This window comes from Myxocyprinus asiaticus, chromosome 2 (genome assembly GCF_019703515.2).
Source record: "Myxocyprinus asiaticus isolate MX2 ecotype Aquarium Trade chromosome 2, UBuf_Myxa_2, whole genome shotgun sequence".
Taxonomy (NCBI): domain Eukaryota; kingdom Metazoa; phylum Chordata; class Actinopteri; order Cypriniformes; family Catostomidae; genus Myxocyprinus; species Myxocyprinus asiaticus.
Genome location: NC_059345.1, coordinates 3,541,174 through 3,555,059, shown reverse-complemented (window position 1 = coordinate 3,555,059; position 13,886 = coordinate 3,541,174). Strand labels below are relative to the sequence as shown.

At 33.0% G+C, this 13,886-nt stretch overlaps 1 protein-coding gene across 1 annotated transcript in view; it reads right to left on the bottom strand.

The window, feature by feature from the left end:
- lrp4 (low density lipoprotein receptor-related protein 4) overlaps positions 1 to 13,886 on the bottom strand; it is a 133,570-nt gene that overhangs the window by 28,105 nt on the left and 91,579 nt on the right. The window contains exons 14-18 of the mRNA XM_051714060.1: positions 11,875 to 12,092; positions 3,342 to 3,518; positions 1,128 to 1,253; positions 638 to 846; positions 442 to 523 (exon numbers count right to left, since the gene is read on the bottom strand). Coding sequence (XP_051570020.1) covers positions 442 to 523; positions 638 to 846; positions 1,128 to 1,253; positions 3,342 to 3,518; positions 11,875 to 12,092 — 812 coding nt within the window. The remainder of the gene's footprint in view (positions 1 to 441; positions 524 to 637; positions 847 to 1,127; positions 1,254 to 3,341; positions 3,519 to 11,874; positions 12,093 to 13,886) is intronic.

Genomic DNA, 13,886 nt, shown 5'->3' with positions numbered 1-13,886 from the left:
ATGGAATAATTTATTAGACTTCTGAATTATACTTGTGTACTTTTGAAGCTTGAAGACGTGGTCACCATAAACTGCCATTGTATGACATCACTGAGAACAAAATTTCTTCACAAATTCTCCCCTTGTGTTAATAAAAAGTCATACAGGTTTATAACAACACAGGGGTGAGTAAACAATGACTACATTTTCATTTTTGGGTGAACTAATCCTTTAACTAGTGCATTATTGTGGACCCCTAAAATAAAGTGTTCCCATTTTCATTATTATGATCAATTTTGTCGATTAGTCGTTGCAGCACTCAATATTTATTCTTTAAATGGAAGCCAAAAATGAAAATTGTTAAGAAACAAGGAAAAATGGCAAAAGCAGGACTAGCAAGGATTTTGATCTGATTCTGGTTTGAAGATTAATCAGAAGTGAACTTATTACCACAGTTCTTACCTGCATCAGTCCAGTAGAGTTTGTGTGTGAGCCAATCAATAGCTAGACCTGCAGGACTTTCCAAACTAGTGTCCACCACAACCTGAGACATCAAAACAGCTTCTGTTAAATTCCATGGAAATACAGTACAGCCACATAATGAGCCTTTTGTTCATATTACCCCCTGATTTGGCTCTCAGGATAATTTCCCACAAACCTCCTGTTTGGTACCATCCCATTTCGCTCTGTTAATGGAGTCGGTGGTGACATCAGTCCAGTATATGTATCGCTCACTGGATTCCCAGTCCAGGGCCACTACATTTCGAACATCGGCCAGTGGAATGACATCATCCAACTTGTCCTCAGTGTCGAAGCTGATTCGACGGATGTCCGTCCTTCGGGCAAAAAGCAGGAACTTGTCAAGACCTGATCAAAGACCAAAGGTCTCCTGTCAGTTCTTCAGAATTCAGATGTTCATCAGGATCATTGGTATAAAGTTATTTAGTCAGGCGTTTGCTCATAACAAACTCAAAATGACAAATTAAGCATGAAACTGGAAATAACACTCTTATTTAAAGAATAAAATGAAATTAAAATTGGAGTTTTGTGTCTTTTAGTTCATGTCTGTTAGCTTTGAGGTCATCTTGTGGTACAAAATCTGAAACTATTTCATAAATGAGTTATTGTGATTAGGTAGCAGTACTCACTCGGGGCACAGTTATAATGGTCCACCTTCTTAAAGCCTGTTGGACATGTACAGGTGTACGTCTTACTGCTGGGGAGACACAGGTGACTGCAGCCCCCATTATTGTTACCACAGCGATTTCTCCCACCTACAAACAACAAGAGAAAATATTTTTTATCAACATTTCATGAATAATTAACAATGCTTTTTAAAAAATGATTTTGATTATTTTTTATTATACATTAAAAATTAGCATTTGTGTCTTGTTTCCACAATCCACAAAAGGAGGTCGATCATTTTCCTATTTGGCTCCTAAACTATGGAATAGTCTCCCTAACACTGTTCGGGATGCAGACACACTAATTCAGTTTAAGTCTAGACTAAAGACTCATCTATTTAGCCAGGCATACACCTAATTTATCCTTCAACTCACAATTAGGCTGCTTTAGTTATGTTTCCCAGAACCAGAAGCATTTCTCACAAACATTTCTCATAATCTATAACTCTGCAATAAACTGAATGGCATCTACGCTAATATTATTATATTTGTTTCCCTGTCGGGATTCATATCCCGAGGTTACCAGAGTCGGCCAGATCCAGCTCTGTTCCTGCTTTGTGTCGGACTCCACTGCTACGTGTTGCTGAGAGATGACGACAAACTACAGCCGGTGCTAGCCAGACATCACTTCAGTCTTTTACGACAGACGTCAGGGGATGAACTAATGCCAACTCCAACTGTAAGACATCAGATACTTCATATGCCACTGCCAGAACCTTGGACTTAGGATAGACCCCACTGAACCTCACCGAAATGACCTGCCGGTTGAACTGCGATGCACCTCACTGATCTCTGCCTGCATCACCTTTATCTATTGATGGATTACACTCTTAAAATGGAAAACATAGACTGTCAATTAATTGCCAACAAAAGCCTTCATCAGCCAGCTAACAAAGGACAATGCATCTATGTGAACTTCTGCAGTTAATCCAGGATGAACTTCAAAAGACATTAGTCATTAATCTTACAGTTCATACAAAATCTCTGTTTAAACACTGACCCATAACACTTACTTAGCTTACTAATTTTAAACCATGACTTGCACTGCACATAAATAAGTAACACTGGCATTATATTCATGATGTTAGCCAGAGGGGAACTGGCCCCCACAGTGAGCCTGGTTTCTCCCAAGGTTGTTTTTCTCCATTAACCAATTGAGCAAGTTTTTTGTTCCTTGCCACAGTCGCCTTTGGCTTGCTCACTGGGGTTATAAATACAATTATTATTTAACTATTTTTTTTTTTTTTATACACAAATTACAATCATATTTTATAAAACTACACAATGATTACCAAGACATTATAGATACAGTTTCATTTTCTGTTAAAGCATGATTTTCTGTAATGCTGCTTTGAAACTATGCGTGTTGTGAAAAGCGCTATACAATTAAAAATGACGACTTCTGTTTGTCATTTCATAAAAACAATATATTTACACTACAGTCAAAAAGTTATTTTTTCTTTACTAAATTAAAATGAAAGTATATTATATATATATATATATATATATATATATATATATATATATATATATATATATATATATATTATAAACTATAATATAAATCAAATACATTTAAATTACATTTTAAATATAAATAATTTTACATATAATACTTCCTTGAAATTTAATAGAATTTATTAAAAGAATTATAGTACAATATTACATTACAGTATTATATATAGTATAATTTTATACATATGTTATTGATATGCAATTTTAATTAGATTTGATGTTATAACAGCATTTGTATTATATCATTATATGTATATCTATATAATACAGATATATATCTATACAAGTATAATTTTTTTTTTATAATTTTACTTTTGTAAATAAATTAAAACACTTCACTGATTGTGTAAATGTAGTGGAATGATTTTCAATCAAAAAAAATATATATTTTCATTTGCATTTGTACATCTATTCTAGAAAAAAGATGGTTAATATGAAGAAGCTCAAATATAAGATAGTTTTGATTTGTTTAACATTTATTTGGTAACTACACAATTTTCGTAATTCCATTGGTGTTATTTCATCGTTTCATCATGACTTTACTATCCCTCTAACATGTGGAATATAGTATTAATAAAGACTGAGTGTGTGTTCAAACATTTGACAAGTAGTGTATATGTAAACATCTTGTACTATACAATTATAAGCTCTAAATAATCCGACCTGCCGGCTGCCTCTGTGGATGCAGCGTATGGATGTCCATGGGAAAATGCAGTTTATTCCGGATGACTTCCTGGTTCTTGCCAGTGAACTTGTTTGCACTGTTGATACTCTTGGTGTGCCAGTCTGTCCAGTAGAGACTATCTTCAAACACAGTGATGGCAAAGGGATGTGGAAGACCTGGCAGAGATGGACAGGATAGATGATTGACAGATCAAGACTGTGGGTGAGCAGAGTAGAAAGGAGGATTGTCGGAAATATTGCAAAAGACAGACAGCAACGGAGAAGCAATATTCACAATCACAGATGTGTGAGAGAAGACATAAATGTGTACCTTTGTTGTAAAATGAATATTACTCGTGCATGAAATAATAAGCTATGATGACAGTCCAACACTCAAGATGGCATTATCTAACATGTTTGTGTTCTAATTCATAGCTAATGACAATACAAACGGAAGAAAACTGAATCAGGCTTCTAACACTTCACATGTATAGAGTGCAACAGTTCCTGGAGTAAAAATCCCATCCATTTTCTCTATAGAGAAACAGATTTTTAACAATAACATATAAATACATAAAACAGACCCATCATATGCTCTGAGGTTGTTAAGTGACAATATACGATTTGGTAGAAGCCACAAGTCAATGTGCATTTAAATTAATAAGGAAATCATGTTGAAAATCAAATTTCCAAGTAACGAACTACACTACCCATAATCCTGAAGAGAGATCCACCAATCAGAGATGTCACTGTTACTTCGGACACTTAAATCGCAACAAGAGAGTTTTGCACAGATTACTAACTCCAGTGAAGCATTGTAAATGTAAACAAATCTGAAACTACTTGTATAAATATTTTGCAATAAAATATATTGTTTTTATACTTATAATCAATAGCTACCAAGATAAAAAAAAAGTGCTTAGCTAGTCATGTGATTTCAACATGAGGCGACCTGCTCCATGCAAAATAAAACAGCTTTTAATTAGGCTGTTTATTAGGCATTGTTTTAAACATAATTTTTAAAAGAACTACTCATTTCTTTGTGTAAAACATTTTAGTGAGGAACAAAATGACTGAGTGCACCTTTAAGTGTATAAAATCTGAACTATGAGCAACAGTCAGCAAAATAAACCACATCAGACAATGCATGATGAACCATATGAAGTGTGATTGGTGTTTGGCTATTATTGGTAATGCCTATTTTCTTTCATCTTGTTTGAATTACTGTCACTTTTAAAGCACATCCTTGTAACTACAGTCAATGTTCAAAAACATTCAGTCATTCAACCGTTGTCAAGTTTCAAAGCTATTCATGCTAAACTTAAAAAGATATAAAAGAACCACTTTTAGTCAACAAAATGTCCCTTAAATGAAGCTTATTTTCTTTGTGAAAAGGGAGGAATTAACCAGACAAAAGATAAACATGCAGTCAATATAGATATTTTGGAAAAGGGGCATCAATATTCTTTAATCTCTCATATTGTAAGTCAGTATAGATCACTTCTCCTTTCCCTCTTGTAATAGTCACATTACCCCACCGGAAACACCAGACTAGTATTCATTTTAAAGCTGGTTCTGGCTGGTTAGTGCTGATCTAATAGGTGGATGAGCACAGCCATGTTGTTCATAAGCAAAGCTTAGCCATTAAACCATTATTTTCTTTCTGGTGAAGATCAAGGCAGAGCTTCTGGTTAAGCTAGTTAAGTATCATGGTTGATACACTAGCACACCAGCATCTTATGTAGGGGACTGGCATATATAACGCAACATATGCTGGTGACAAGCCAAGCAGGTCTTAAAAGCAACTTAGCACTAAAACACTTTGTTTCACATTACGAGTAAAAACTTTCTTTTGCAATCTATATTCAATAGGTAAATGGGTCTCTATTGAGGTCCTCGCAGTTTTATGTTTTTATCTTGTTGCTAAAAACCATAATACTTTTCAATTATTTTCATTGTGAAGCGCAACATATATTGTGTTTTCTAAAACAGTTAGGGGGCGTTCACACCAAACACGTTAAAAAAAAAAAAAAATGCTACACGCAGTGCCAAGAATAGAATGCATTTGTCTCGAGACGTGCTTTTAAAAGTTGTTCTTTTTAACTTGACATGTCATCTAAAAAAATGTGCCGCTCCTGCGCGAGTCGCTGAAAAACACAATGTGAATGGACCCTTAGACTGAGCACAAAATAGTTAAATTACACATTAAATCTGGTACACTGTTGGAGTTTTCCAAGTCAACAGCAAAGCAGAAAGTGAACAGTATGTAGAAACTTTGTACGTGTTAAAATGTTTTAAGTGTAATAATACTGCATACTTGCCTTGTATGTGTAAAGTTAAAGCTAATATTACAACTTTGTTGTCATGACGTTATAACACCGTAAACCCTGTAAATGTGGTAACATTGGTAAATATCGGCTTATTTTGGGACAGAAATAGTAATTGATTACATTTACGGTCAGTGAGTGTTGATTTAGGTTGAATTTAGTCCTTACACTAAAATCATGATAACACACAATGTTTGCATGTGTGTTTTTTAATGTTGATGGACTGGCCCCATTCACTTCCATTGTAAATGCCTTACTATAACCATTTTTTTATTATTATTATATTTTTATTGTAGTAATCAGCATTATGCAAAAAATGCTGTTGATTGATCTTAACTTGAACTAAACCTGGAACATTCTTTTAAATCAGCATTTTTGTCTTGTTTTCACAGTAAAAATATATAAGTATCTTTAAAACAAAATACATTTAAAGCTGAAATATGTAACTTTTTCCATGCTAAAATAATTTCTTCTAGCCAAGCTTAATATGCAGAGACTACTATAAGCCATTCATACATTTCTCGAAAACTGTAAACACTGAGTCTCTGTGGCACTATAAAAAGCTTAGACCCGCCCCAACAATGTTACTCAACCAATGGCGTGAGTTGGGGCGGGAGTATCGGAACACTAGCAGACAAGTGGCGTATTCAGACAGCTGTTTTGAAAACATTGTTTATTTTTGCAATTCCATTCGGTGGCGCTTGTCGCAGGAATTAAATACTTTAGCTTTAAGAAGCCAAATTGCACAAGATATTAAGACTTCCTTCAGAGAATATATCTTAAATTAACCCTTTAAGCTCGGATGGAGGTGCCCGCAGGAAATGTAAAAAACAAATATTACTAACTACAGTCTTGACCAACACAAAATAGGTATCGTTTGAAAACTTAGAAGCTGTACTTTACAATGCATGTAGGAATTATTACCAAAACTGAACAAGTGCTTTGAAATTTGCAGACAAATCAGAAGTTTTCATTTTGATAATTTATAAAAAGAAATTGCACTTTGCATATTATTGCAATCAGTAAAAATATCAAACTCATCAAAGAGCCATGTGTAGCCAAGTAGTCACTGTAGTGTTTGCATGTGTAATTAGTTCTTATGTGCAATTATTATGTTTTATTTGTTTGGAGATGTTTTGGACACTATGATAAATGATTTTTGTAATGCTATAACTTTTGATTGCTTTGTCATATCAACACAAATTTTTTCTCAGATACGTTTGACATTATTGGGAACAAAACAAAAACAGTTGGAGCTACTTATTTACAACCAGAGATATATATAATGTCAAATAATATATATATATATATAATTTTTTTTTAATGTAATATTTGGCTAAATTTGTTTTGTGATTTTTCAGCAGTTTCTTAGGTTGATAGTATCAGAATGTATCAATCTATACCATTAAAAAAATTACAAAGTTTTCTTGACAATGATACCAAACACTAAACTCCTTGTATTTTATTTTTATTTTTTTATTTTTTTATTCTTTTATAAGCCTTTAATTTTGGGTATACTACTGAAACAGGACATCTTAAAAAACACCTTCAGAGCTTAAAAGTTTAAGTTATTTTTCTTAACTCGTTGGGAAATAGTTTAAGTGTAAACCTCACAAAATTATGTAAGATATATGCTTAAAAAAAGGAAACAACAACTAAAAATACATATTGAAATCAAGTCTTAATATCTTATGCAATTTTGCTTCTTAATTTTTCTTGTTTTAAAGATGTTTAGATATTTTTCCTGGAAAACAAGACAGAAACAATCAATACTCGGTAGTGACATATTAAAATGCTTTAAGCACCCTTTCTACCAAAATACAAGTGTGTAATGCTCTCTTCCCCCTTTCTCTCCAGGTGTGCACACAGATTGGGGCGGTCGAGTGATCTTATCGGTAAACACAAGCAGCGATGGGTTTGAGTTAGCAGGGCAGGTTGACTTTTACATCTTTTTTTTTGTTTGTTTCAAACAGCCATCTGCAGTCGGTCCTTGCTGGTACCCTTTTCTCTTCTCCATCATCATGAATCTCTTTTAATCTTTGTTTCCACTCCAGCGAATGCACCCTGATTCTATAATGCTGGTCTATCTGGCCACAGCAAGAACAGCTGCACAACTGTGCTGACTTTTTCTCTGAGTGGAACGTTTGTGAATTTGAAAGAGCTAAATTTTCAGGTGTAAATACTCCCTCTTCTCTCCCAGGTGCACTGCTATTCTGTTCCTACTCGCCTTACATGCCAAAACAAAAATAAAACCACCCACTGAGATGCCGGCATTTGTGTGCGTGTGTGTTTGTGACAGCTGGTTGCACTCAAACACACATCAGACAAACAACCTTCACAAGACATTTATCCACTGCACAGCGGATAAATCTATTATCTATTAACTATCAGTTAATCTATTAAATGTATTATGTGTTTTTTGGAAAACGTAAATCATCTGCAAGTTTAAAATTTTCCATAATTGAAATGTATTACTGAGTTTGAAGGAACAACAGTATAAAGGTTAATTGGTAACATTTTCTATGAAGCTCATATTTATATAATGCATTGTAAAGGCATTAGTAATGTCTCAAAATACACCTTATAATATGTTTTAACTAGTGGTCGACCGAAACGGGCTTTTTAATGGCCAATGGCAATGGCAATATCCAGTGAGCAGGGTTGCCGATAGGCCGATACAATGCCGATATATCACACAATTTAATATAGTAAATAACAAACATACAATTACTAAATAATAATAAACTCTTATTTAGCACTATTATTTACTCAATTTCAAATAAAACTAAAAAATAATATTGTATTTTAAATGACAGATAGCAGTTTCTCCAGATTTCTGTTTAGTCATAACATTTTTGTAATTTATTTGCACATTAAGAAATTGTTAATATATTAAGAAGAAAATAACCAGCAACCATGGATGGCATGTCCACGTTAGCAATTATGGAAGGCCAGGAGTGCCATTTACAAAATAATGAAGGAATAAATTATCAATCTATTAATTCGAAAATAAAAATGCGAATAAACCAATTTATAAATGGACAAATAAAGACAAAAAAAAAAAAAAATCGGCCAAATGGGAGAAGTTATCAATCTATTAATTTGAAAATAAAAATGTGTAAATTTGTCAATTTATAAATGGACAATAAAAAGACACATTTAAATGTGTTTATTTAATTCATGTTTTAAAATGTCATTATATTTAACAGTAAAATTGTGCATTAATAAATCATATTTATTTCATATTTAAAAATGTCGATTTTAAAAGGTGCTTTTAAAGTGCATTAAAAAGTCTCATTAATGTACTCATTTATTGATACATTTAATGAAATTTTAAACATGAAATAAATATGATTTATTAATGCACAATTTTACTGTTAAATATAATGACATTTTAAAACATGAATTAAATAAACACATTTAAATGTGTCTTTATTTGTCCATTTACAACTTGACCTATTTATTGAAGTTTTTATTTTCAAATTAATAGATTGATAACTTATTCCTTCACTCTTTGAATTGGCACTCCTGGGCTTCGGCAGGAATGGACTGACAAATGGAAAAAGAAAAGGAAATGTCAAACAATAAAGAAAAGCAAATGGTCAATGGATGAAGAAAAGTAATTGCCAAATGCTTTTTAAAATGCAATTTAAAAGGTGCATTTAAAAATGACTTATTAATGTGCTGTTTTATTGCTAAATAAATACATTTTAAAACATTAAACATTTAAATCTATTTATTTGTCCATTTATATATTTATTTATTTATTATTATTATTATTATAATTATATATATATATTTATTTTTATTTTTTTTCAATCCCCACTACTTACTAGGTCATACATCTTTATAAGCGAGATATCTGCATATTTGCAGACGATATATATTAGAAGTTTTATTAATATTTGCCTTTTATCATTAGAAAAGTTACAGAGAGACTATTAGAATATGTGCTTCACAGGAAGATAAATGAGCGCTCCACAGGATGCCGGATCTGCTCAAGTTTTGTGAGGTTGGTTTATTACATCTGTTTAAACAAGGTATACACACATTTGCAGACAGTACATGATATTAGTTTTATAGATATTTGCCTTTTTATCATTAGACAAGACAGTTAAAAGTTACAGGGAACTGTTGAGGAGAGTGAGGGAGAATGAAACAGTCGAGCACTTTAACATTATAAGCTCAAATGCGTCTGCTGCGGCTCTGATATGCGGACCGTTTAAATTACACTGTGCTGTACTCCAGTCTATTATTGTAGTAACACGATGGCACGTAACAACAAAACAAACCATGACTGGTCATTTACATGTCTCAGTCGCTTCACATGCAAGCAGGCGAATATCAGCGCCCTCAAGAAATAATTCAGCCAACGGGGAAAATATATCAGACGATGCTGAAAATTAAAAAAGTCAGAATATCTGCCGATTTATCGGCCTCTGCGATATATTGGTATACCACTAGTTATAACTCCTCATAAACAATTGAAACCACAATTATAATACATTATAATACTTACCTATTCATAGTTATACCTTACAGTATAATGCATTATAACACAAGCAACATCCAATTTTATCTGCAGAAATTATAATGTATTATAGGTAATTTGTAACAGGTATGCTTTAAGTGACAAAAGCAATGTCTTATAAACATCCATAAGATATTAAGTGGTTATAATACATTTCAAGTAATGCTGGAAGTTATATACATTACACGTGCACAAAATACAAAATAAAACACATTCAGTGTAAATTTTTATATATATATATATATATATCACGAAAAAGTTTACGCTTAAAACTTTAAAGTCTCTGTATACATAAGTCAAGCATATGAGGTATCATTTGAAAGCTTAGAATCTGAACCTTTCAGAGCTCACTTCTGCATTTGTTACTTAAAATAACAAAATAAGGCCTGAAAACATTCACGTTGAAAATTAGCACCCCCTAAAAGTAATGGGGTAGAAATATTTATATGAAAATAAAAGTATTTCACCTAGCACATAAATAGACATGTCATATTTCAAATGATATATTTAATACCACAGTTCAAAAGATTTTCAAAAGAATCACAAAGTAAAATATGATTGCTGTGAGTCATCAAATACAAAGGCCTCTATTATGTGCTGATCACTGTTGCTGCTTGCCCCAAATAGACAAAAACTTTGTCTGCTTTTACTTTAGGAAGTTCTCTAAAAAAATTGCCATTTTTGACTTGTATGTGAGCTTACTTGGCTCTATAATCCAATGTTATATCTTAGATGTCCAAAACAAAATATGCCATCCAGAAAGAAAAGCATGCAAAACAAAATCACCAGAAAATATATTTTCGACTATTGATAAAATGTTTTATATCATCGGAGGATCTCAGCTTTCTAATGACACCTAGATTGAGCTTCTAGTCCACTCAGAGGCCGAGATATTCAATGAAACAACAAGGGTGGTGCTTGAACTGAAAATTAGACTGAATGTCCATGGACGAGCACATCTGTGAGGGCTAATATGCATTAGAGCGCCACCTACATTTCAGATATGTATATTGTGATGGAATATTTGTTCTAGTGCTTTCTGTCATCTAGCTGAATAAAATGAGACTTTTCAAAGTGAAGTAGAGTGAACAGAACCAGAATTGCATGTTTACAAATTTAGGAAAACATTTTTTTCCTTAATTTAAAAAAAAGAAATTATTCTGTTTATTATACGATTATAAACACATACAATATTATGAATTAATTAGTCTTGGTCTTTAGACTTGTAATGCATTGTTTATGGCTGTTTATAAGAAGATATTACTTTTGTAACCACTTAAAGCAGGTAAAGACCACGTTTAATGTGATCACGTTATAAAAGCCTTTTGAGCACTTATACGATTAACTTTATTAGCTTCTGCTGCGTTAAAATTGGATGATGCTTATGTTATGATGCCTTATACTCTAAAGCAGTGGTTCTCAACTGGTTTTGCTTCAAGACCCAGATTTTACATTGGAAATCAAGTGGCGACCCACCACAGTAAAAACCTAACCTATATTTAATGTATCCTGGGTCGCATTTCTTTTATGTTGCATAGTTTTGTTCATGGTTTTCAAGTACAAGGACATGCATCAAGTGACATTATTTTTGTTGTTGACGTCAACAACAAAATCGACAGGAAGTTTTCTCTCCCCCCTTTTAAAAATGTAAGAGCATATTTACTTATTTTTTTACCTTGGCTGATGACTGCTTTTCTGTTTTTGCCATCCAGGTCAGCGCGTTCAATGACGTGGTGTTTGGCATCCACCCAGTACATCCGGTGACTGGCGTAGTCTATGGTGAGTCCATTGGGCCAAAACAGGTGCGTATCGGCAATGATTTTACGATTAGAGCCGTCCATGTTGGAATATTCAATGCGTGGCATGTTTCCCCAGTCAGTCCAGTAAATCTTTCTGAAGCATTAACATCAAGAAATGTGTTTCAGTTACACCAGAAATAATAATAATAATAATAATAATGACATAAAAAAAAAAAAAAAAAAAAAAAAAAAAATTGACGATCGTCATGGCTTTCACATTCAGGCATCGCTTTAAAGCCCAGATTAGGAAATTGGAATTTACAGTGGAAATAAATGAGGTTTTATTTAACTGTACAGTGAGATTTATAGTGGCAAACGACACATAATAAATGGATGAAAAACTCGAATAAATGATTTTATATTTGTTCTTATAACCTTAATAGTCTTAAAATTAGGCTTTATTTTCTTTATGAAAAATATTTTAATTCTATTTATTTATAATTAAATTATTCACATTTTAATAACATTTAATAAGTATAATCATATAAACATAATACAATAATGAAAACAAAAATAATAATATTTCTTATTTTGGACTTTATCAGCAAATATTTCTGCCTGCTACTCTGTTTTGATTCCTCTGTGTTCATATAGTACAACCATAAAATAAAATGCTTGAAAATAGAACAACAAAAGGGCTTACACAATGAAGCTCACAGAATGAAAAAAACACTAAATGATTGTGGCAGCATAAAACCCTACTTTTGGTGGTTTTGCTTCAGTTTCAACACTTTTAAACTGTCTGGTGACAAGAAGTTGACAAACCAACTTCGCTAAGTGTCTTTAACATCAAAGCTAATGTAGTAAGTGCACGAATGAGATTTCAGAACTTTGGCAAAGGAGAGGATTATCAGTGAATAATGACTTAAATTTCAGTTCATGTTCCTCTATTCAGCTATTCTAAAGCTATTCAGAAGACTTGGAATATAAAAGCCTTATGGACTACTTTTATGGTGCTGACAGACTCAGTCCCCATTTATTTTCATTATACGGAACAGAGCAGCCAGTAGAATCTTCAAAATTTCTCCTTTTGTGTTCCACAGAATAAAGCAAGCCATACAGGTTTAGAATGACATGAGGGTGAGTAAATGATGGCAGAATTGTAATTTTTGGGTGAACTAGGCTTCATGTCATGATACAAAACATCGGTAAACCTTCAAAACAGATCACTGAGTTTTGTAGCAGACAAGAGTAAACATGGATTAACTGATCTGGTCTGATATGTCTTTATCCAGAGCTAAAGCTTCCACACAGCAGAATTAAAGGCAGATTTCAGAAAGCACTTTGTCCTCATGGATGTCGACTGCAGCACAAGTCTCTGGATCAAATCACTGGACAGCCTTTGAGAACACAAGCAAATTGGCAAATACATTTCATTTACAAGTCAACACAATAGTTTCATGCTCTGCTTGTCATTACTTGTCAGAACAACAAGTTCTGCTCACAAGACGCAGAATTTCCTCCATGCAAAAGAACACAAGCATTCACCAATTTTTAATGTATAAAGCACAAATGTCTAGTGCTTATATATGCACATAAATCAAAGCAGCCCAATCATGAGAAATCAACATTTCCTTCATCTTTTGAAGAGATCATTGCACTACGAAAACATCCTGTATCTTTCAGAAATCAGAACATTCTTCTTATTGTTCAAACCTTGTGCTGTTTCTGCTTGTGTGTAGCACCTACAGCTCTGCAGTTTATTATTAACAAGATCCCATTTCAGTCTTATCTTAACAGTTTGAGCGGCATATTTCAGCATGGATTGTTAAGAATCTGACACAATGATTATGACAACCATGCAGTATCATGGGATGTATCAAAGTATATCAAAACAATCACTGTAGCATGAACAGCGCAAAAAGTAAAACACAGTGCATTTTTAAGG